Below are 25,680 nucleotides of genomic sequence, written 5' to 3' on the forward strand. Positions count from 1 at the left end.
CATACCATCCCCACAATGTTATTTTATGTGTTTTAGAAGTAGGTCCTGTGTTGCCCAGGCTAGAGTGAAGTGGCTTTTCATAGATGTGATAATGGTGCACTGCAGCCTTGAACTCCTGGGCTCAGGTGATCTTCCCACCTGAACCCCCTAAGTAGCTGGGACTACAGGTATGAGCCACCACCCAGCTCAATGTTGTTATTTTAATTTGCATTGGACTGAAAGGTAGACATATAATTGCTATATTCAAATGGAGTTTTCGTTTATGTAAGATGATTAACTCCTTAGACTGTGTTAATTTGTTGGGTGAGTAGTTGAGGTAGCAGTGTACCAACAATAAATAACTCAATGGGGTAAAAGATTATTATTACTATTTTGAGATGGTATCTAACTCTGTCACCCAGGCTGCAGTGCAGTGATGTGATTATAGATCACTGTAACCTCGAACTTCTGGGCTCAAGCAAGCCTCCTGCCTCACTCTTCCAAGTAGCTGGGATCACAGGCACATGCCACCATGCCTGGTTAATTTTTTCTTTTCTTTTTTTTTTTTTTTTTTTTTTTTTTTGAGACAGAGTCTCACTCTGCTGCGCAGGCTGAAGTGCAGTAGTGCGATCTTGGCTCACTGCAACCTCTACCTCCCAGGTTCAAGCCATCCTCCCACCTCAGCCTCCTGAGTAGCTAGGATTACATGCATGCACCACCTCACCCAGCTAATTTTGTTTGTTTGTTTGTTTTTTTAGTAGAAATGGGGTTTCACCATGTTGGCCAGGCTAGTTTCAGACTCCTGACCTCAAGTGATCCACCCACTTTGGCCTCCCAAAGTGCTGGGATTACAGGCGTGAGCCACCACACCTGGCCAATTTTTAAAATTTTTGAGACAGGGTTGTACTCTGTTGCCCAGGCTGGAGTGCAGTGGTGCAGTCTCAGCTCACTGCAACCTCTGCCTGCTGAGCTCAAGTGATCCTCCCACTTCAACCTCCCCAGTAGCTGGGACCACAGGTGTGCATCACCACACCCAGCTAATTTTTTGTATTTTTTTGTAGAGAAAGGGTTTTGCCATGTTGCCCAGGCTGGTCTTGAACTCCGGAGCTCATGTGATCCACCCACCTCAGCCTCCCAAAGTGTAGGGATTACAGGTGTGAGCCACTGTGCCCTGCCTAAATTTTTTGTAGAGAAGGGTTCTCACTGGTCTTGAACTCCTGGGCTCAAGGAGTCCTCCCACTTTGGCCTTCCAAAGTGCTGGGATTACAGGTGCGAGCCACTGCGCCCCGCTCGATTATTTTCATATTTGATTCTCAGAGTAAACATACAGCTTGTTGGTAATCTGAGCCCCGACTGCCCATCTCATCTTCTGTCTCCCATTCTTGGAAACCCTTTTTCAGTTAATCTGTCCCAAAACCCGTTTAGTGCTTTCCCATTTTAGTCACTATTATTCGTGCCTTTTATGTCACCTCTCCAAACTCTGCCAGTCTTTTAAGGACCAATTCAAATTTTACTTCTGCCTGATGCCTTTCTCACTTACTCCAGATTGAATGATTTTTCTTTCTCTGGATCCCAGGAAATGGTCTGTATCATTTGTTGTCTTATGGTTTGGCTATTTTTTTAAGTGTAAATATTGTGTCTCAAGTAAATTATAAGATCCTTGTCAGCAAAGACAGTACCCGTTCCTTTTGTTTCATCACATTGTCTTTGCTATGTGCGTATGCATTTCATTTGGGTGATGGACAGTTCAGTCCTTAATTTCAAAGATTAGGGTAATACAAAAATGATTAACATTCTGAAATATGCAGGAAGGAGGGAATTTAGCTGCTGTATAACTAGATCTATCAAATGGGGATGTTTCTCTTTTACTCAGCTTTAGAGATTCTGTTGTCCTTGTTGATTCTGTTGTCCTTGTGTCCTCAAATGGAAATTCCTTCCATTTGATGGAATCCTTCTGTAAGATACTCTTCATGTGGTAAACAGATGAGTAGAATAAGGGTATTGCTTCAGATTCTGACAAATCATACATAGAAAATGAAAATGCCCTCTATATCTCACTCAGATTCAAAAAGATTATAATTCCCTTTTACACCTAAATGCCCTAACACATCATTTTTGCATATTACTAATTAAGGTTCTCTCTAAATTCATCTGGATTTTACAGATGAATGAATTGGATGAATAAGGACCTTGGACTCCACTTCCAACTTTTCTTCTCTAATTTATCTTTATTCAAAAGGAAAAACAAACAAAAACCCTAAAGAAGTTTACTTTAACATTTATTAATATGAAAATGGAAGCATTGGGTTTTAAGAAAATGTTTCGCTTAAATTCAGTGGTTTAATAAGCCAGAGAATAGTATTCCCTTCTCTTTTTTTTTTGAGATGGAATTTCACTCGTGTTGCCCAGGCTGGAGCTCAGTGGCACGATCTCGGCTCACTGCAACCTCCGCTTCTAGGGTTCAAGTGATTCTCCTGTCTCAGCCTCCCAAGTAGCTAGGATTCCTGGCGCCCACAACCATACCTGGCTAATTTTTGTATTTTCAGTAGAGACGGAGTTTTACCATGTTGACCAGGCTGGTCTCGAACTCCTGACCTCAGGTGATCCATCTGCCTTGGCCTCCCAAAGTGCTGGGATTACAGGCATGAGCCGCCACGCCCAGCCAGTGTTGTCTTCTTTTATTTATTTATTTATTTATTTATTTATTTATTTTTATTTTTTTTTTTTTCTGAGACAGAGTCTCACTCTGTTGCTCAGGCTAGAGTGCAGTGGCACAATCTCGGCTCACTGCAAGCTCCGCCTCCCGGGTTCACGCCATTCTCCTGCCTCAGCCTCCCGAGTAGCTGGGACTACAGGTTCCCGCCACCACATCTGGCTAATTTTTTGTATTTTTTTTAGTAGAGACAGGGCTTCATCGTGTTGGCCAGGATGGTCTCAATCTCCTGACCTCATGATCTGCCCGCTTGGACTCCTAAAGTGCTGGGATTACAGGTGTGAGCCACCGCGCCTGGCCGTGTTCTCTTCTTGTTGAAACTTTTATATCCCATCCTTCCTGGCCTATTTGGTAAGTATTAATACATTCCTCTGGAAAACTTCCATGCCTACCTGACATGGAAAGTGCTTCCTACATAGATATAGTTCTTGTTCCACCTCTCCCAACCCACAACTGAGTCTTTTCAAGTATCTACCAAATGCAAACATTTTAACCAGCTGGTAATGGGAATTCATAGGTTTGAAGACGTAGAAATGTAAGATGTTGAGAAATACGAGGTTTTTGGAGGTTTAGAGAATGCTTTTTTGCTTTCCGTTACGATGTATATTTCCGTTTCTTTCCGCTATTGAGATTAAGGAAAATTGTGATAACAAGTATTTTACTTTCTTTGCTTATAGTTCTGTATGAAATTATTTCCTTATACTGTTATTAGTTGGTGGTGTTCTGTATGTGATTATTTGAAAATGTGTTTCAAAAGTTGTTGAATATTCTCAGGTGGAGATGGTAATTTTGATTATGGATAATGGTGGAAGATTTGTGTCTTAGGGAGCATTCTAGATTACGGAGCACACAAATGTCTACTTCGGGGAGAGAGGGATGAGGTTGCTGGGTTGGAAGGGTGATACACACACTTCCAGGCATATGCCGATAGAGCTGTTGACAGTATGAACTTTCCCAGTCGTAGTAAATCTGGGATCACGATGGCATTTCTAGGTCCTACAAAAACGTGTGCTATCTTGGAAATGTTACCACTTCTTGCCCTGGGTGTTTCATAGAGGTGTTAAAAAAGAAAACACCCGGCCGGGCGCGGTGGCTCAAGCCTGTAATCCCAGCACTTTGGGAGGCCGAGACGGGCGGATCACGAGGTCAGGAGTTCGAGGCCATCCTGGCTAACACGGTGAAACCCCGTCTCTATTAAAAAATACAAAAAAAAAAAACTAGCCGGGCGAGGTGGCGGGCGCCTGTAGTCCCGGCTACTCGGGAGGCTGAGGCCGGAGAATGGCGTGAACCCGGGAGGCAGAGCTTGCAGTGAGCTGAGATCCGGCCACTGCACTCCAGCCTGGGCGACAGAGCGAGACTCCGTCTCAAAAAAAAAAAAAAAAAAAAGAAAACACCCTCCTTCTGCCTTCCAGTTGAGGCACTCTTGTGTCTTGAGTCTTGTGTCTTGTCTTGTGTCTTGATTAAACAAATCACAAACAACTCTAGATGCTTGGTGACAGTTTGAAGAAGGCACATAGATATTTGCATTATGTTTTGTATTTGTGATATGCATGTATATGTGACTGAGAAACCAATATGTGATATGCATGTATATGTGACGTATTATACATGCATGTATATGCATGTATAATATGCATGTATTTGTGACTGAGAAACCAAAATACTTCTGAAGTATTTTCCTCTCTGAAGTAGTTGACTCATGGCATAAAATGGGAAACTATGAAGTCCTGTGTTTCTATTTTTCTAATGTAAATCTCTCTATAAAGCTCAAAGATAAAAGTAGTTACCATTTTTAAAGGATCCTTTTTTTCCCCTCTGTTTTAACTCTTCCATTTAAAAAGGATTAGCATTGGAAAATTATTAGAATGGACATTCAGATTCTGTTGTGTATCTTAGTTGCCCGCGGAGAACACTGGCTCCCATCAGATTTAAACTCTAAATTAGACATTGTGAAGTCTTGGATATGCCCTGTCTCCTACTTTCTCTTTCTTTGTGGCCTTCAGATCATTAAATTTAGTGACTCAGCTAATTTTTTTTACCCACCTCTTAGAAAAGTTGAATGTATTTGTGACCAAGCACTTAAGGTTATTTCCTTTAAATCGAGTGTTTGAGACGTTTTTAGATTTATAACAGTCTTTGTTTACCGTGTAATTCAGTCCAATTGAGGAACTAGTAAAACTGCATTATCCAGACATCAAAGCTAAGAAGAGTATACTTACACCAAGAAACTTATTAGGTTTCTAACAAGTGGAAGGTTACCAGGTGTCCCAAAATTAACCACTTCCATGCCAGCTGATTTTCATTTTTTGTAGCTATTTTAATGATCAGCAGCATTCTGGGTTTAAAAATATCAGTCGTGACTGGGCACAGTGGCTCATGCCTATGATCCCAGCACTTTGGGAGGCTGAGGTGAGAGGGTTGCTTGAGGCCAGGAGTTTGAGACCAGCCTGGGCAACATAGCAAGACCCCATTTCTAAATAATAACAATAATAATAATAATAAATTAGCCAGGCATGATGGCTTGCACTTGTAGTCCTAGCTACTTGAGATGCTGAAGTGGGAGGATCACTTGAGCCCAGGAGGTGGAGGCTGTAGTGAGCTATGATTACACCACTGTACTCCAGCATGGGTGACAGAGCAAGAATCCATCTCATAAAATAAAATAATCAGTTCTACATTATTCAGAGTTGAGTGTTGCTTTCTTTAGCAGCCTTCAAATAAATGAAAATATGCCATTAAAAAGTATAACCAAGGTGTTGAATGGATAATACATTTTAGTTCATTTCAAAATAGAGCCAGTATCTTTATTTCTTGAGGTTTGAGAGCAGGCTGGTGTTTTGTTTTGTTTTGTTTTTCCTTCAGATTTCTGTGAAGGGATAGACGTCAGACCCACTTTACAGAGAACAATTGAGTCACAGACAAGGGATGACTTGCCAGTTGCATGCAGCAGTCACTTTAAGTAGGACAGATGCTACCAAGTTGCATTTCAAGATTGGTGACCTTAAGACCTGACAGACCCTGGGGTCAGGAATTGATAGAGAAGGACTCTGTTAGATGAGGACCCATGACTTCCTTAACCCTTCATCAGCACTCCTGTCTGAGGCTCTGTTAAACCTAAGTGTCTTCATGGATTGAAACAAAATTATATGTGCATATTACAGAGTAATTGATTTTTGTACAGATATTTCCTGTTAGGTATTTCAGAGGATGTATGTAAACATGCTTTAGATAATGCATAAGCATCTTGTAATTTTGTTTATGTAAGCAATTGCCTAGAAAAGTAGAGGATGGGGAAGATTTGTTTTTCTTTCCCATGGATACCCTGCTTGTTCCTGCTGAATTCTAGAACATGGCATCTTTAGGAACATGCCATTATCTGGAGACAATTGCCTACAGTCATAGAGATTTTTCTTTTTAAAATGGTCAGTTTTTGCATACTACATCTAGTCACATTACATAGAGGGTTTGGCTTTCTGGGATATCAGAAGGAAGCTGTGGATATTTGGAAAAGGGCTGTGACCTTTTGAGGTTATCATCACAGGGGACAATTGCACTCTCCATTCATTGCTCCCTGGTATCAGTCAGAATAATGCGTGGTGGTCTGACTTCCAGTGGCATTTCTTATGCGATAGGCGCACAAAAACGTATTGAAGTCATGGCAAGGCTAGGTTTCTACAGACATAAATGAGATTCAGAAGAAAATTGCTCTGTTCATTTCAGATTCTCCTCTTTGTGATTGTCTTGGGAGACTGTTCATTTGGCTGCAGGTTCAGTGCTTGCACAGTCATATTGGAGTGTCTAAGTAAACTGCAGTGCAGCATCAACTGTCATAGCTGGAAAGTTGGTAAAGACTGTAAGCCATAACAGTTTGTTACTTAAGCTGTTAAAACTTTAGGTCCTTTAAGGTGCAATTTTTTTGGCCACATTCTGTGGTCTCCCATAGCCTTCAGGAAGGAATCCAAACTCTTAAAGTGGTTTGTTCCAGTCCCTGATTCCTTGCGAATGCATCTTACCCATTCTTTCCCCCGACACACTTTGTTCCAGCTGGTTCTCCCAACTGGCTGTGCTTTTTTTCAGGGAGGGAAGGGTCTGTGCACATTGTCCTGTCTTAAATGCACTTCATACTTCAGGTCTCACCTGAGATGGAACTTCCTACAGAAAGGCTTTCCCGAATCTAAAAGGCGGGCTTGGGGACCATTTAATATGCTGAATCGTCATTCAGTTATTGATTCTTTCAGTAAATATTTGTGTCAAGCACTGTATAGGCTGATGACACAGAATAGAACTAGACAGGGGACAGACCTCACAGAGCTTGCATTCTTGTCAGGGAAACCATCTCATATTTACACACTTAATTTTATTTGGAACTGATTGAAAACATAAAAATAGCACAAAGGAATATCCTATATGTTTTACCCAGATTCATCTTTTTTTTTTTCCAGATTCATGTGTTGTTAACAATTTACCACCCCATTTGTGTTCTTACTCTCTCTGTATACATAATTTTTGGAGTGGGATCAGTTACATGCATTGTGGTGCTTTCCCCCAAAATACTAAGGTGTAAATTTCCTAAAAGTGGAGGTATTCTCACATGATAGATTTTATAGATTTACATTGATAAAATATTTCATTTGGGAGGGTTTTTATCCTTCCTGCATTTCTTTTTTTTTTTTTTTTCCAATCTTTTTTTTTACTGTGTTAAAATATATAAAACATAAAGCTTGCCGTTTTAATCATTTTTAACTATACAGTTCAGCGGTATTAAATACTTTAATGTTATGCAGCTATTTCTGTAACTCTTTCTATCTCGTAAAGCTGAAACTCTGTACCCATTAAGCAGTAACTTTTCATTCCCACTTTCCCCAGCCCCTGACAACCACTGTTCTACTTTCTGTCTCTATGAGTTTGACTACTCTTAAGTACTGCATATAAGTGGAATCATATAGTATTTGTCTTTTCGTGACTGGCTTATTTCACTTAGCACAGTGTCCTCAAGATTCAGCCATGTTGTCAGAATTTCCTTCCCTTTAAAGACTGAATAGGCCAGGCGTGAAGGCTCACACCTGTAATCCCAGAACTTTAGGAGGCCAAGGCAGGCAGATCGCCTGAGTTTAGGAGTTTGAGACCAGCCCAGGCAACATGATGAAACCTCGTCTCTACTAAAAATACAAAAGTTAGCTGGGCATGGTGGCACATGCCTGTAATCCCAGCTACTCAGGAGGCTGAGGAAGGAGAATCGCTTGAACCCGGGAGGCGGAGGTTGCAGTGTGCCAAGATCGCACCACTGCACTCCAGCCTGGGCTACAGAGCAGGACTCTGTCTCAAAAAATAAAAATAAAGGTTGAATAATATTATATTGTATGTATATATCACATTTTCTTATCCGTCCATGAGTAGGTGGATACTTTGGGTTGCTTCTGTGTTTTGTTGTGGTTGTTGTTGTTGTTTTGAGACAGAGTCTCATTCTGTTGCCCAGACTAGAGTGCGGTAATGCGATCTCAGCTCACCGCAACCACTGCCTCCCAGGTTCAAGCGATTCTCCTGCCTCAGCCTCCCAAGTAACTGGGATTACCGTTACATGTCACCACACCCGGCTAATTTTTGTATTTTTAGTACAGATGGCATTTCACCATGTTGCCCAGGCTGGTCTTGAACTCCTGACCTCAGGTGATCTGCCCACCTCGGCCTCCCAAAGTTCTGGGATTACAGGTGTGAGCTACCGTGCCCGGCGGAGGTTCCTGTTTTTTGCAATGGGTTTATAATTCATTACCATACTTAATATTTTGGTGCTCTAATTGTCCCAGACTTGGCCAGTGGGAACCCCTTCAGGCTGGCTTCTGTGTCCTTGTGAGATGCTCCATCATTTTTTTTCTTGCATAAAAAGATGTTCCAGGCTCATCTTGTCCCTATCCTGCCCTAACCCTGGAATCAGCCCTTTTTCCAAGGAGCCCTCACACCCTTGTTTTAGCACTTAGCACACTGCTTACTTATGTTTTCCTCCATTGGACTAGATTGTACCTCTCTGAGGACACATAGATGTGAGTCTTATTTGCTCTTGTATCTTCACCCAGCACAAGGCCTGACACATGAGATGTTTACTAAATATTTGTTGAATAAAAAATTTTTACTGTAGTTAATTGATTAAAATTTGGTTCTAAAATTATGATGCTGATGGGTTTTCTCTTTTTTTCCCCATCTAGGAAGAAATGTTGGCTATTTGGCGATGAGAGGTGGTGAACAGTGACCATACTGGTATACAACACTATGGGACCTGGCATTTTTGCTGCATGTCCAGCCCAGCCCCACTAATAATGTAGGAAGCCATCTGATCCATTGGAAACACTAATCTGATCTTGGAAGTGGCTGATCGTGGCAGGATGTGTCGACGATGATGATGGCAAGAAAGCAAGATGTCCGAATTCCCACCTACAACATCAGTGTGGTGGGATTATCTGGGACCGAGAAGGAAAAGGGCCAGTGTGGGATTGGAAAGTCTTGTTTGTGCAACCGCTTCGTGCGCCCGAGTGCTGACGAGTTTCACTTGGACCATACCTCCGTCCTCAGTACCAGTGACTTTGGAGGGCGAGTGGTCAATAATGACCACTTTCTCTACTGGGGAGAAGTTAGCCGCTCCCTGGAGGATTGTGTGGAATGTAAAATGCACATTGTGGAGCAGACTGAATTTATTGATGATCAGACTTTTCAACCTCATCGAAGCACGGCCCTGCAGCCCTATATCAAGAGAGCTGCTGCAACCAAGCTTGCATCAGCTGAAAAACTCATGTACTTTTGCACTGACCAGCTGGGGCTGGAGCAGGACTTTGAGCAGAAACAAATGCCAGATGGAAAGCTGCTGGTTGATGGTTTTCTTCTTGGTATCGATGTTAGCAGGGGCATGAACAGGAACTTTGATGACCAGCTCAAGTTTGTCTCTAATCTCTACAATCAGCTTGCAAAAACAAAAAAGCCCATAGTGGTGGTCCTGACGAAGTGTGATGAAGGTGTTGAGCGGTACATTAGAGATGCACATACTTTTGCCTTAAGCAAAAAGAACCTCCAGGTTGTGGAGACCTCAGCGAGATCCAATGTAAACGTGGACTTGGCTTTCAGCACCTTAGTGCAACTCATTGATAAAAGTCGGGGAAAGACAAAAATCATTCCTTATTTTGAAGCTCTCAAGCAGCAGAGTCAGCAGATAGCTACAGCGAAAGACAAGTATGAGTGGCTGGTGAGTCGCATTGTGAAAAACCACAATGAGAACTGGCTGAGTGTCAGCCGAAAGATGCAGGCATCTCCAGAATACCAGGACTATGTCTACCTGGAAGGGACTCAGAAAGCCAAGAAGCTGTTTCTACAGCACATCCACCGCCTCAAGCATGAGCATATCGAGCGTAGGAGAAAGCTGTACCTGGCAGCCCTGCCATTAGCTTTTGAAGCTCTTATACCTAATCTAGATGAAATAGACCACCTAAGCTGCATAAAAGCCAAAAAGCTCTTAGAAACCAAGTCAGAATTCTTGAAGTGGTTTGTTGTGCTTGAAGAGACACCATGGGATGCCACCAACCACATTGACAACATGGAAAACGAACGGATTCCCTTTGATTTAATGGATACTGTCCCTGCAGAGCAGCTGTACGAGGCCCACTTAGAGAAGCTGAGGAATGAGAGGAAAAGAGTTGAGATGCGAAGGGCGTTTAAAGAAAACCTGGAGACCTCTCCTTTCATAACTCCCGGAAAGCCTTGGGAAGAGGCCCGTAGTTTTATTATGAATGAAGATTTCTACCAGTGGCTGGAAGAATCTGTATACATGGATATTTACGGCAAACACCAAAAGCAAATTATAGATAAAGCAAAGGAAGAATTTCAGGAGTTGCTTTTAGAATATTCAGAATTGTTTTATGAACTGGAGCTGGATGCTAAGCCCAGCAAGGAGAAGATGGGTGTTATTCAGGATGTTCTGGGAGAGGAACAGCGATTTAAAGCATTACAAAAGCTCCAAGCAGAGCGTGATGCCCTTATTCTGAAACACATTCATTTTGTGTACCACCCAACAAAGGAGACATGCCCCAGCTGCCCAGCTTGTGTGGATGCTAAGATTGAGCACTTGATTAGTTCTCGGTTTATCCGGCCGTCTGACCGGAATCAGAAAAATTCACTCTCTGACCCTAACATTGATAGAATCAACTTGGTTATATTGGGCAAAGACGGCCTTGCCCGAGAGTTGGCCAATGAGATTCGAGCTCTTTGTACAAATGATGACAAGTATGTGATAGATGGTAAAATGTATGAGCTTTCCCTGAGGCCAATAGAGGGGAATGTCAGGCTTCCTGTGAACTCTTTCCAGACACCAACATTTCAGCCCCACGGCTGTCTTTGCCTTTACAATTCAAAGGAATCGCTATCCTATGTAGTGGAAAGTATAGAGAAGAGTAGAGAGTCCACGCTTGGCCGGCGGGATAATCATTTAGTCCATCTCCCCCTTACATTAATTTTGGTTAACAAGAGAGGAGACACCAGTGGAGAGACTCTGCATAGCTTAATACAGCAAGGTCAGCAAATTGCTAGCAAACTTCAGTGTGTCTTTCTCGACCCTGCTTCTGCTGGCATTGGTTACGGACGCAACATTAATGAAAAGCAAATCAGTCAAGTTTTGAAGGGACTCCTGGACTCTAAGCGTAACTTAAACCTGGTCAGTTCTACTGCTAGCATCAAAGATTTGGCTGATGTTGATCTGCGAATTGTTATGTGTCTGATGTGTGGAGATCCTTTTAGTGCAGATGACATACTTTTTCCTGTCCTTCAGTCCCAAACCTGTAAATCTTCCCATTGTGGAAGCAACAACTCTGTTTTACTTGAACTACCAATCGGACTGCACAAGAAGCGGATTGAACTGTCCATTCTTTCATACCATTCCTCCTTTAGCATCAGAAAGAGCCGGTTGGTTCATGGGTACATTGTTTTTTATTCAGCCAAACGTAAGGCCTCTTTGGCTATGTTACGTGCCTTTCTTTGTGAAGTGCAGGATATTATCCCTATTCAGCTCGTAGCACTCACTGATGGCGCTGTAGATGTCCTGGACAATGACTTAAGTCGGGAACAGCTGACTGAGGGGGAGGAGATTGCTCAAGAAATTGACGGAAGGTTCACAAGCATCCCCTGTAGCCAACCCCAGCATAAACTTGAGATCTTTCACCCGTTTTTTAAAGATGTGGTGGAAAAAAAGAACATAATCGAGGCTACTCATATGTACGATAATGCTGCCGAGGCCTGTAGCACCACCGAAGAGGTGTTTAACTCCCCCCGGGCAGGATCACCGCTCTGCAACTCAAACCTGCAGGATTCAGAAGAAGATATCGAGCCATCTTACAGCCTGTTTCGAGAAGACACATCACTGCCTTCTCTGTCCAAAGACCATTCTAAACTCTCTATGGAACTGGAGGGAAATGATGGGCTGTCTTTCATTATGAGCAATTTTGAGAGTAAACTGAACAACAAAGTACCTCCACCAGTCAAACCAAAGCCTCCTGTCCATTTTGAAATTACAAAGGGGGATTTATCTTATTTAGACCAAGGCCATAGGGATGGACAGAGGAAGTCTGTGTCTTCTAGCCCCTGGCTGCCTCAGGATGGGTTTGATCCTTCTGACTATGCTGAACCCATGGATGCTGTGGTGAAGCCAAGGAATGAAGAAGAAAACATATACTCCGTGCCCCATGACAGCACCCAAGGCAAAATCATCACCATTCGGAATATCAACAAAGCCCAGTCCAACGGCAGCGGGAATGGTTCTGACAGTGAAATGGACACCAGCTCTCTAGAGCGAGGGCGCAAGGTTTCCATCGTGAGCAAGCCAGTGCTGTACAGGACGAGATGCACCCGGCTGGGGCGATTTGCTAGTTACCGAACCAGCTTCAGCGTGGGGAGTGATGATGAGCTGGGGCCCATCCGGAAGAAAGAGGAGGATCAGGCATCCCAGGGTTATAAAGGGGACAATGCCGTCATTCCATACGAAACAGACGAAGACCCACGGAGGAGGAATATTCTTCGCAGCCTAAGGAGGAACACTAAGGTAAGACACCAGTTTAGGATTAGTCATAGTGTTTTGTACAGTGTCTTGGTGAGGGTTGATAGATGATGATTTTTCAAGGACAACCTATTCTGGTAAAAAAAAAACTGCCCTCTGTGTGTGTTTGACTTAGCATAAAAAGCAGTGCCTCAATTAACTACTACTACTATTGGCAGCTCTCAAGTAGTTAGGACTTTGGATAGATAGTCTGAGTTGTTGTTGCCTAAAACAATAGTTAATTAATTAGCAAAATGAGGAGATAATGCAGAACTTGTCAGCGCCTTGACAAGTGGCCAAGCACAGTGACAATACACTTGCTCTCTGCTCTCCCTTCACTAAAACACCGGAACTCAAAACTGCTTGCCGCAATCTGTCACTGCTAAACAACATTTCATCCGCACATCTCTTAAATGACCCTTTCCTCCCTTGCTGATTTGTAAAGGTTGCTGCATTTGAGTGAAAAATTGGATGATGATTTGCACACACACATCAGTGACGAGTCTTTGAGTATATAAATGAAAAAAGAGAATCTTGCCACTGAGAGTTATAAACCTGTCCTGTATTTGTTAAATTGGAATACCATCCGGCTCTATTCTTTTATCTTCAGGGGAGTTGCTGCTGCTATCAGTTAGAAACTCAGATTTTATTTAGGGATCACAAATAGGGCAGTGAGGGAAAAGAAAAAGTTAACTGTATACGTTATAAACATTGAGGCTACTCGTCATATGTAGAGGCAGGATCAAATGAAGTCTCTCTCTCTTTTTTTTTTTTTTGGGGGGGGGGATGGAGTCTCGCTTAGTCACCCAGACTGGAGTGCAGTGGTGCGATCTCCGCTCACTGCAAGCTCCACCTCCTGGGTTCACGCCATTCTCCTGCCTCAGCCTCCTGAGTAGCTGGGATTACAGGCGCCCACCACCATGCCCAGCTAATTTTTAAATTTTATTTTATTTTTTAGTAGAGACAGGGTTTCACCGTGTTAGCCAGGATGGTCTCCATCTCCTGACCTCATGATCCTCCCGCCTTGGCCTCCCAAAGTGCTAGGACTACAGGCATGAGCCACTGCGCCTGGCTGCAGATGAAGTCTCTTATCCTGCTAGAATTGTAGTTTGTAGTCTGCAGGGCAGAGAGCTGTAAGCAGTACTTTGTCCCCTTGGGTTTAGGCTTTGAGAAAGAAAAAGCGTTTCTCAACTTTTTTTTTTTTTTCCCATTTGGAGTAGGGAGAAATACTCTTCCTCCCCACCCCCAAATGCCAAGGCTGATTTAGAAATACTGAAATAAGACTCTATAGGCCAGGCGCAGCACGGTGGCTCACGCCTGTAATCCCAGCACTTTTGGAGGCCGAGGCAGGTGGATCTCTTGAGGTCAGGAGTGAGACCAGCCTGGCCAACGTGGTGAAACCCTGTACTAAAAAAGTACAAAAATTAGCCGGGCGTGGTGGCAGGCACTTGTAGTCCCAGCTACTCAGGAGGCTGAGGCAGGAGAATCGTGTGAACCTGGGAGGCAGAGGTTGCAGTGAGCCAAGATCATGCGACTGTATTCCAGCCTGGGCAACAGAGGGAGACTCTGTCTCAAAAAAAAAAAAAAAAAAAAAGAAAGAAAAAAGAAAAAACAATATGTGTGTGTGTGTGTATATATATATATATATATATATACTCTTTATTTTTTCAGAAAAAGACATTTTGGTGAGATACCACAACAGAACTGTGTTATATAATAATCCTTGACCAGCAGATTATGATATATAGAAGGATTTCTTCACGTTAAAGCTTTCGCTACTCTCCCTCCCATGAAAGAACAGAGAACAGAATTACTAGTCCAAAAGTATTGCAGGGACCTTTGGAAAGAAAGGTTGCCAGAAACTTTTATTATTACAAATCCTACCAAATCAGAAGGTTCTAGAATCCAGGCTGTCTTGAGAGCTGACAGTCCTGACAACTCTTTGTAAAATATAATACAGAGGCCAGTTTGGCAGCCCTGCGGGCCCCGAGAGATGGGGGAACAGGGTGCCATCACCCTCCCAAGGAAATCGCATCCCCTTTGTGCTACATCACATAGTAGAGGGTGTTCCTGCATTACTGCTGTCCAGGAGCTTCCAGAGTTTTCTCACCTGTGCTATGTGAGAAAGGGCAGAGTGGTTCGGTTCCCCTCCCCACCTGTGCTGACCATTAATAAATGCCATAGGCATCCTCCTGTTTGATTTTCCTTTGCCTGGCTTTTCTACGTGGAGTCCTTCATCTGCCTCCAGTGTTTTCTCCTCCAAAGGTTGGTAGGAGGCCAACCTGTGGAAAGCATTGCTTATTTAGGAAGCCAGAAAACAGCCTGACTTGCCTCCAGTATTTTCCCAGAGCTCACCTATTTAATGATACTGGAATCCAAACATTTTGAACATTTCTTCTCTTCCTCCTCCTCTCCCAATGAAGACTGTTGCCAGAACAGCTTAAAAATGCTGACAGTCTTCTAATTTGTGGGGGTGTTTGCACACCTGGAAATTAGGAAGGTGGCATAATAGCATACTGAATTATAACTATGTTCTGACTTCTACCTACATTTTTAATATTTACTGAAAATGATGCTTTAAAAACACATTCCCATGCAATCCAGGCTTTAAAGAGCACACACTGTAGTGGAGGCTGAGCAGAAAACAACTGGTCACAGTGCGCCTCTGAGATAGCTGTGTTCCTGCTGGTAATGAGCACTTCCTAACCTGAGACTTCCTTCCCCGGGTTGTTGGGTCAGCGTGCAAGAAGTGGTCAGCTTCCGGTCTATCTTTAGCTATGTGGGCCACACCTCTTCAAGTCAAATAAAAATGATACTTCTGGCCCAAGAGCAATAGCGTGCCAGAAGTCAGTTATGGAGTATCCTTTGGAAAGAGTGACTAGAAGGTGAAATTTTCTTTTCCTGCCTTGGAAAATGGTGCTTTGAAATGAGGGTAGTTGCTTTATCGTCCCAGTGCAGAGATGAGCAAATCCTTTGCCTCTAGAGCAAACCTCCTATTAAAATTGCTGCAGTTCAGAACATAGACTGGCACTTGTTTTACTGGAAAAGCAAGATACCGTCAGGGCAGAGAAGGCCAAAACAACCCCTCTGTGGGGGATTTGGCCTTTGATTTTTATTGGCATGACAAAGCAATACAATATTTATTTGAAGGGAGGGGGCAGCCAGGCACTAGGATTTCAGTTGGTAATGGAAAATACACTCAGTACCTCCTGTGTGCCAGGCACCATGGGGAAATGGCACAGACCCTTCTGGCCCAGACCTTAGTACCCAGTTGAGGCAGCAAGACCTACACAGCCACTGAAAATAGGTGGCCTGCCCAGGGAAGGCTGTGTGTAGGCATGTCGGGATAGTTATGTTAGAGTAGGGTGTAGTGATTAGGAGCTCAAGCTCTGGGAATCTGGGCTACAGTCAACTCCAGCTCCTTCACTTCCTTACTTGGACTTTGAGCACGTGAGTCACCTCTCCACATTCTTTTTGCAAAAGAGGGAGCACCTTCCTGATCAGGTTGTGAGAAATGAACACTGGGCGTAGTGCATGCTGGATAAATGTCAGCTGTCTTCATTTAACTAGACCCCAGAGAATGAGTGGAACTAAAGCAGTCATGTGAGGTAAGGAAGGACTTGAAGGTAGAAATATGCATATTGTATTCCGAGAAAGGAGAAAACTTGTCTGGTCTAGCTGAGGGCTTGAGGGACCAACATTATCCATCCCCTCTTGTGGAAGTTTTAACTCCATGAATTACTGAGCTGCTTTCTTGGTACTTACCCTAGCAACCGCCCTAACAAAAAAAAAAAAAAAGCTATGCTCTGGGTACCAATGTGATACAGAAAAAAATCACTCAGTGCCCTTGGCTGATTTGCTAGATTAGGTCTTTACTGTAAAACTGCAGTTGGAGTGAGGGAATCGCTTTCATTTCTCCTCATGAAAGTGCAGACTGTAAAGCTGACTCTCATTCTGGGTGCTTTTCCCAGCTGAACAATTTAGCAACCCACCCTCATAGTGGGAGCCTTCCGCACTCAGCTGAATGAAATTGAAAATCTACGATTGCACTTCAGTAGGGTCCATGAATAGTGGCTTTGTCTGTAAAGAGTTGTTGTTGCACATGGTCTCTGTCTCCCAGTGCCATGCGTTTGCAAAGACGAGATCAGGATCGGCAGGGTCTTATTTTAAAGCCAAAAAACAGGCTGGGGAGCCTTGTTCCACAAAGTACGCCTTTTGGTCATGCTGAAATGGCTGCATTTGGTGTGTTTGACCGTGGATTTAAAGAGAAGACATTATTGGCTATTTATCCTTCTATCTGATGTGTTCTTATTTTGGCGCTAAAAAAAAAAAAAAAAGACAAAACAGAATGATAAAGAAAATCTTTCACTCACTGCAGCAACCACATGACAAGACAACCTATTGAAAAGCTAACCAATTCAATCATGCATTGTTTGGTCTATAAGGCACCAAGTAACCAGTTTGACAGTTTGTGTCCTCCCCTGGTGAATTGGCTTATTTCATTGGATTCAGTGAATTGGCTGGTTGTTGTGGCTTTGTGTGGACACAGCTCTCATTTTGTGAGGCCTAGAATGGAGTTAAAGTTTCTAGTGTGAATAAAAACCAGCTGGGGAATTGGACTGCTTGCTCCCCTGGGAGGGATGTTGCATTTTGACAGACAAGCTGAATGCGATGAAATATGAGCTCTTTGTAACCTACCTAGGAAAGACTCCCAGTGTGTGTTTCAGGAATGGTTAGTCCTACTCAATGAGCTTTGAGACCAAATACACACCTTGGTTTTAAAAATGGGGTGGGCACACTGACTTGACCTTGGATTTTCTGTTTCCTGAAAAAATTTTGTCTTTTAAACGAGGTACTTTTTTCTCCAGAGCACAAGTTCAGTCATTCTTTTAGGAAGGAGACATGCAATTCGGTGCGTGGGCATTTAGTGAGCACTTGTTTTATGCCCAACATTGTACTGGGTGTCCTAGGTGTGGCAGTGATGTTAATCCAGCTTACAGTCTTGGGGATGTTGGGTTTTAAACATGTACTTGCATGCGTTTTGAATATTACCAAAGGGAAGGTACGGGATACTAAGGAATTGTGTAACAAGGAAGTTTAACCTAAACTGCGGTGTCAGGAAAGCTCCCCAAGGAAATGATATTTAAGGCTGAGACTTTTGTAGCGTGAGGCAGACAAAGTCAGTGAGGATGGAAGCTTCGTGGAGCTGAAAGAACTTGATGTGTTCAAAGAGTTGAAAGAAGCTTAGCGTGGCTGTTCTGGAGAGTTGAGGGGGACCCAGGCCAAACGATAGAGGGCTGTGGCTACCACGTGAAGAGTTTTGTGTTTTTGTGCATTTATTGAATACCTGCTGTGTGTCAGGTACGTATCAGGCATTTTCACATGAATTTTTAATTTATTCCTCCTCCCAGTCTTAATGAGGTGATGTTTTTCCTCCTTGATTTTGAGGTGAGGTAACTAAGGCTCAGAGAGGTTAAACCTTGCCCAAGTAAATGTAGCCACTGAGTGGAAGAGCTGAGATTCTGAACCCTGGTGTTCTGACTTCCACTTCCTGTGATTTTCATCATCCAGTCTGCAGAAAAGTTGCTAATATTCAACAGTCAGGTGCCTATATTTAGACCACTCAGTCAGTCCAGTTGATTTGTTCATTCCAACAAAAGATCTTTGATTATCTGAAAAAATCCATTTCTCCTCACTGCCCCCCAGAACAGCACGGTGCTGTTTGTTTCTAGCTTCAAAGCCTAGTTGAGTAGAGGACAAAAAAGGCATGGAGACATTGAAATAGCAACTGGAACTTTGAGAAGTTGTTTCTCACTGGTGTCACTCGATTCTCAGTTTATTTTAAGCCTGAAGAACTTCTGTAGTGTGTTTTTGGTGATAAAAATAGACTATCTTTAACTATCTGCCTTAGCTTACAGCACACCTGTTCTTAAAAAAAAAAAAAAAAAAATGACGATAGGCAACCCAAATCTCTTTTTAAAAGAACTGGGAATTGTGTTGATGCCTCACTGAGCCAACTTGGTCTCCTCCACCACCTGGTGATACTGAAATACCTTTGTAGGGACTCAAATTTTTCCAGCTCTAGTTGGGAATCACCTTTGCTTATAAGGCAAAGGCCTTCCAAATGGATTTTTACAGCGTTTGAGGCAAGCGATAAAAACTGACTCATAGCACTGAAAAGTCCAAATTCAGTGTGTGTTGAACTTCAGGCAAGTGTTCATGAAAATGTACCTGGAACTAGTGGGCCCTCCTCACTGTTTGGCTCCCAATCACACTGGCCATGAGCTGTCTTCTCAGGGGTGGACCCACGGTTGCCAGACTTTATGCCTTTATAGAGCAAAAAGCTATGGTCTGGGCTGGGTGCAGTGGGTCACACCTGTAATCCCAACACTTTGGGAGGCTGAGGCAGGCACATCGCTTGAGGTCAGGAGTTCGAGACCATCCTGGCCAACATGGCAAAACCCTGTCTCTACAAAAAAATACAAAAATTAGCCAGGTGTGGTGGCGGATGCCTATGATCCCAGCTACTCAGGAGGCTGAGGCAGGAGAATCAAGTGAACCCAGGAGGCGGAGGTTGCAGTGAGCCGGGATCATGCCACTGCACTCCAGCCTGGGCAATAGAGGGAGACTGTCTCAAAAAAAAAAAAAAAAAAAAGGCTATGGTTTGGATTTAGTTAGCTCCTGCAATAGGATGACATGCCTCCATTTCTTTTCCCATTATTTAAGAGGATTAGGGATGGCAGGAAGACCAGGACTTTGTGATCCTTCCTGTTCATCCCTAAATAAAGATGCTCCACGATGGTGAGTGACTGAGTCATAGTATTAACTGCCAGCTTGAAGGAGACCATATCTAAGCATTTGTGCTTTAATAATAGATTTTATCAGCAAGAATACATCTGCCTTCAGGTTTTCTTTTAAACTTGGGCGTGGAATTTTTCAGAGCCAGAAGGGGGAGCACCGGTTAACCAAGAATACATTTGGAGCATAAACAAATAACTTAATTGAAAAGGTCCTTTTGGAACTCTTTTGGAAATAGAAGAGAATAATTGCCAATCAGAAAGGCACGATGTTGAATATTGAGTGCAAGAAAGTGGTTTAGGGAACAGCTGTAGTAATGCCACTTACGGAATCTTTCCGATTTTCTAAGACTCTACTGGTTACAGTTAGTCCACAGTGTGCCACCACACAACTTGGCAAGCCATGAGTGTGACCCTCTGGGGCTCTGTGTATTGATTTCACTCTCATCCTTATTCAGATGGCACTGTCCCTGTTCCAGACTGCATTCCATATATGGTGTTACCCTGTTACTCATTTTTTTTTTTAACATAAAACATTAATGCCGGGTGCGGTGGCTCACACCTGTAATCCCAGCACTTTGGGAGGTCAAGGTGGGCAGATCACCTGAGGTTGGGAGTTCGAGACCAGCCTGACAAACATGGAGAAACACCATCTCTACTGAAAGTACAAAATTAGCCAGGCTTGGTGGCACATGCCTGTAATCCCAGCTACTCAGGAGGCTGAGGCAGAAGAATCACTTGAACCTGGGAGGTGGAGTTTACAGTGAACTGAGATCGCACCATTGCACTCCAGCCTGGGCAACAAGAGCGAAACTCCGTCTCAAAAAAAAAAAAAAATTTTTTTTTAAAGTTTGGGTCTCACTATGTTCCGGGCTGGTCTCAAAACTCTTGGCCTTAAGCAGTCCTCCCACCTGGGCTTCCCAAAGTGTTGGGATTACAGGCATGAGTCACTGCACCTGGCTGGTGTTAACTGTTTTTAAAAAAGGCCAGATGTGGTGGCTCACACCTGTAATCCCAATACTTTGGGAGGCCGAGTTTGGCAGATTGCTTGAGCCCAGGTGTTTGAAACTAGCTTGGGCAACATGGCAAAACCCTGTCTCTACAAAAAATTATCTGGGTGTAGTGGCACACGCCTGTAGTCCCAGCTAGTTGGGAGGCTGAGGTGGGAGATTCACCTGAGCCCAGCGAGGTCAAGGCTGCAGTAAGCCGTGATTACACCACTGCACTCCAGCCTGGGCAACACAGTGAGACGCTGTCTCAAAAAACCCACCAGAAAACCCAATACTGATGCCTGGTTCCCCACCACCCCACCCTGCTTCCACTCCAATTAAATCAAAATCTCTAGGGCTGTTGTCTAGGCACTTAAAAAAAAAAAAAGACCAAAGAAAGGCAGTGAATCCAACAGGCTGGGTTCTGTTTTGTATTTCATTTAATAGATATGTTACCAGGCATTTAAAAGGTTTAAAAGGCTATACTCGATAGTACAACTATAGTGACCATATTTTCTGACTCTAAAATCTAGATAAGTAACTTTACATATATAAGGTTATTTATGGAGACCAAAAGAGAATATTTGAAGTTGACAGTGTAGGGTCAGTAAGTAGCCCTCCCTGCTGTTCCCACAGAAGATAGAATGTTCTTACCTTTTTCCATTGTCACATAGCTGGTACTTGCTCATGTGGTACCTAGATCAGCTTTGTTTATTGTGGATATGTCTTCTGTTACCAAATAGATAGAAGTTCATTGAGGGCGGGAGACGACTTTGGTCCTAGTATTAGCTCTGCTGCTAGTTTGTTATGTGGCCTTGGGTAATTCATAAATTCATTAAAAAAAAAAAAAAAAAAAAAAGACTCTTGCCTTCTAGGAACTTAGCCCAGTAGAATATTTGTTGTATGTGTACATAAATAACCATACCTTATTCAGTGCCTACAGAAGGAATTAGGACTTCATCTGGCAGTTTTTAAAAGGCTTGTGATATAGTACTGCCAAAGTATGAACAAGGCCTTCTAAGCCTCACCTCCTCACACGCTAGTGTGGCAGCACAGTATAAGGAGAAAAGAGAATCTGTACCATAGAGATAGTCCGCATCTCAGCTAAATTTGAGAAAATAGAAAGGAACATTGGCCCAGTACATTATTGGAAACTGTTTTTGTTCAGCAAATATATTGAGTGCCCACTGCACGTCAGGCCCTGGAACCCAACCATCTTCCCAGCTGATAGAAGGCCCTTCTTCTGGCTCTTACCTATCCCTTGGCTTCCATTCTACTCTTTTTCTTGCCCCAGTGGACTTGGACAGGGTCTGTGGACTGGGCTTACAGCCGAGTGGGGAGCAGAGGCAGTGACAGATGCAGCTTCCTGCTCTGCCACAGTCGGGAGTTTCCTCTTTATGACCTTGTGTCTGAAAAGCCGAGAGACCAGAGGTAGTTTCCAGGCACCATTTCTCCCCAGTGCACCACAGGCATAAACTATTATTTATAAACTTTGCTGTGGTTAGTATCAAGACCAAAAATCAGGTGTGTTTTTAAGCAAACTATGAGGTACAAAGCGATGGACTATGTTGTTCATTTTTTTTAATCGATCTAAAAGGCCAAGGTTAAAGTGTTTCAGGCTGGCCCAGTCCTTTGTGTATGGCAGTGGCATTTCATCGTGGAGGAGATAGATCATGCAGGGGAAAGAGCATGGAACTTTGATGTTCAAAGATCACAGCCCACTAAGTGCTGGCTCTGAATCTCCATGAGTCTCTGTTTTCTCAACTGTAAAATGGGTCTAAATGACCCTTACCTTGCAGAGTGGTCGTGAGGTTTTGAATAATTATGCAGAGCAACTACCACCATGCCCAGCCACTCCTAAGGAATCTCTCTTCCATTTTGACCCAGGTGGACTCTAAACTTAGAGGCGGCCGGTCATGGCGGCTCACACCTATAATCCCAGCACTTTGGGAGGCCAAGGCAGGTGGATCACTGGAAGTCAGGAGTTCAAGAACAGCCTGGCCAACATGGTGAAACCCCGTCTTTACTAAAAATACAAAAACTTGCTGGGCATGGTGGCTCACGCCTGTAATCGCAGCTACTCAGGAGGCTGAGGCAGGAGAATGGCTTGTTCTGGGGAGGCGGAGGTTGCAGTGAACCACGACTGCACTCCAACTTGGGCAACAGAGTGAGACTCCATTTCAATAAAAATAAATAAATAAATAAATAAACTTAGAGGCACACACGTGGAGATTGTTCTCAGGGATTGACTTTCTCTGGCCAGATGCTTTTTTCAGTTCCGCCTGCTAATAGGTAAGTGCCTCCAAGAAGGTGGATGTTAGGTATTGTCACTTTCTCCTTTTCAAGGACCTGCTGCTGAAAGTGCATCCAATAACTCCCTAAAGAGTGACACACGTCTGACTGGGGTCATGAGATATCTGGCAGACCGCTCAGGAGAATGCCACTTCCATCAGAAATATGTCCAGTAACCCTTCAGATGCCTGAAGTGTTGGTTCTGTCAGCAATCTGGCCCAGCTCTTGGCATGCACCCCAAACTCTGATTTTCTTACTAGGAAGGTTTAGAATTCATTTTGCAAGAGTTCCAATTTTGTGACACCCTAGAGAGCCTTCAGTTATCTCAAGGAGGTATTTTGAAATTCTGTAAACCAGAGTTTAAGTCTTAAAAAAGAGGGAGTGAGATTGAATCCACGTCACTCAAAAAGGAGGTGGGGTGATGCTACTGCAAAAGCTTACCCTCCACATCCACTGTTGTAAATGGAAGGATTGAACTAAATCTTGGACTCTTTGAGGTGAAAGAGATAGGAGCAGTTGTCTCAGTTAGCCTTCCGTCTCTCTTATCGCTCCCAACATGACCCTTTGGAGCCGTACAAAAGAAGCCTGCTCCATAGTCAATAGGTAGCTCTATAGCTATTCGAAAATAGCTATCAGAGTGCCCCATTCTTCTCTTTGCCGACTTAAAGTTCCCTGGTATTTTGTATGAGTGGATCTTTATTACCTTTAGAAACCTTTGGAAGTCCTCCAGATAATCAGTGATCAATGTGCCTCCCTTTTTTTTTTTTTTTTTTTTTTTTTTTTTTTTTTTTTTGAGACAGGGTCTTCTGCTGTCACCCAGGCTGGAGTGCAGTGGTGCAACTTTGACTCACTGCAGCCTCCACCTCAGCTCAAGCCATCCTCCCACTGAAGCCTCTCAAGTTGCTGGGACTACAGGCGTGTGTCACCACACCCAGATAATTTTTAAAATATTTTTTGTAGAGATGGGGTTTCTGACCAGACTGGTCTCAAACTCAGAGGCCTCAAGTGATCCGCCCGCCTCAGCCTCCCAAAGTGCTAGAATTACAGGCATGAGCCACTGAGCCCAGCTAGTGTGCTTTTTGTTTTGTTTTGTTTTTTGAGACGAGTCTCGCTCTGTTGCCCAGGCTGGAGTGCAGTGGCACGATCTCGGCTCACTGCAAGCTCCACCTCCCGGGTTCACACCATTCTCCTGCCTCAGCCTCCCGAGTAGCTGGGACTACAGGCGCCCGCCACCACGCCAGGCTAATTTTTTTTTTTTTTTTTTTTTTTGTAGAGACGGGGTTTCACTGTGTTAGCCAGGATAGTCTCGATTTCCTGACCTCTTGAACCGCCCGCCTCGGCCTCCCAAAGTGCTGGGATTACAGATGTGAGCCACCATGCGTGGCTGCTAGTGTGCTTTTATTCACTTAGTCATCCATTTATTTATTCCCTCCATCCCAATAATTTTCACTAGATTATAAGCCGTGGTCGTTAAAAGCACAGGTTTTGCAGTCATGCAGACCTGACTTTGTCAAGTTACTGACTTTTTCTAGGAGCTGGCCTCTATAAAATGGAGTTTTTAACACCCACACCCACAAATCTTTTGTGACTCTGGAGTGCTTATAAAGAATTTATGCTGGCTGGGTGCAGTGGCTCATGCCTGTAATCCCAGCACTTTGGGAGTCCAAAGCAGGAGGGTCCCTTGAGCCCAGGAAGCCATGGTTGTAGGGAGCTATGACTGTGCCACTTTACCCCAGCCTGGATGGGCAGATTGCTTGAGCTCAGGAGTTCAAGACCAGCCTGGGCAACATGGTGAAGCCCCATCTCTATCAAAAATACAAAAACAATTAGCTGGGCATGGTAGTGCACGCCTATAGTCCCAGCTACCTGGGAAGCTGAGATGGGAGGATCGCCTGAGCCCAGGAGGTCAAGGCTGTAGTGAGCTGAGCAAGACCCTATCTAAAAAAGAACTTATGCTAGGTTCTGGTACACAGAAAGTACTCAGTTGATGAAGGCTAAATGTCCTGGGTAAGTTAGATTGTTAGAACACACCGGCATCATCTTGTTCCTAGCATTAAGAGGGTGGGGGAATATAAGATTGAAATTTGTTGTCTGTTTCCTAGAACCATGGTTAGAAGGAGGCTTTAAAGTGATTAGGAATAGCTTCCTTGCAGCTTCCATTTTTATTCCTTCACAGAGGTTTATTTGGAAGCCTCGGTTTTATTGAACAGTGCTGTTAGTTTTGACAGGCATATTCTGTAGGATTTGAAATTGTTAAAAACTTGAACGATAGAAATGGATGAATGTGATTTAAGTACAGATGCTCTTTGGTTATTCAGATTGTATAGCTAACCTTTTAAACTCTAAATATAAAAACTTTTCGACTTAACATGTTAAACTTTAAAAAAATATGAAATATTTTAAGGCGAGAGAGCATTGTTTGAATCATTGTTATCTGGTTGCAACAACGTGTGAAATAGAAGCACTCAGCCCTTCTTCCCCACCCCGCCCCCCACCCCAAGACGGAGTCTTGCTCTGTCGCCCAGGCTGGAGTGCAATGGCACAATCTCAGTTCACTGCAACCCCTACCTCCTGGGTTCAAGTGATTCTCCTGCCTCAGCCTCCTGCGTAGCTGGGATTACAGGCACTTGCCATCATGCCCGGCTAATTTTTGTGTTTTTGTAGAGACAGGGTTTCACCATGTTGGCCAGGCTGCTCTCGAACTCCTGATCTCAGGTGATCCACCCGCCTCACCCTCCCAAAGTGCTGGGATTACAGGCGTGAGCCACCATGCCCGGCCAGCCCTCTTATTTATTTATTATTTTGAGACAGGGTCTCACTTTGTCACCAAGGCTGGAGTGCAGTGGC

The 25,680-nt window shown here is 43.6% G+C and overlaps 1 protein-coding gene across 2 annotated transcripts in view; it reads left to right on the top strand.

The window, feature by feature from the left end:
• Positions 1-25,680, top strand: part of LOC105478593 (Rho GTPase activating protein 35) — a 152,082-nt gene that overhangs the window by 51,231 nt on the left and 75,171 nt on the right. For both annotated transcript variants that reach the window (XM_071087236.1, XM_011736054.3), the window contains exon 2: positions 8,893-12,761. In XM_071087236.1, coding sequence (XP_070943337.1) covers positions 9,081-12,761 — 3,681 coding nt within the window. In that variant the 5' untranslated portion in view covers positions 8,893-9,080. The remainder of the gene's footprint in view (positions 1-8,892; positions 12,762-25,680) is intronic.

The sequence above is a fragment of the Macaca nemestrina genome, chromosome 20 (assembly GCF_043159975.1).
Source record: "Macaca nemestrina isolate mMacNem1 chromosome 20, mMacNem.hap1, whole genome shotgun sequence".
Classification (NCBI taxonomy): Eukaryota; Metazoa; Chordata; class Mammalia; order Primates; family Cercopithecidae; genus Macaca; species Macaca nemestrina.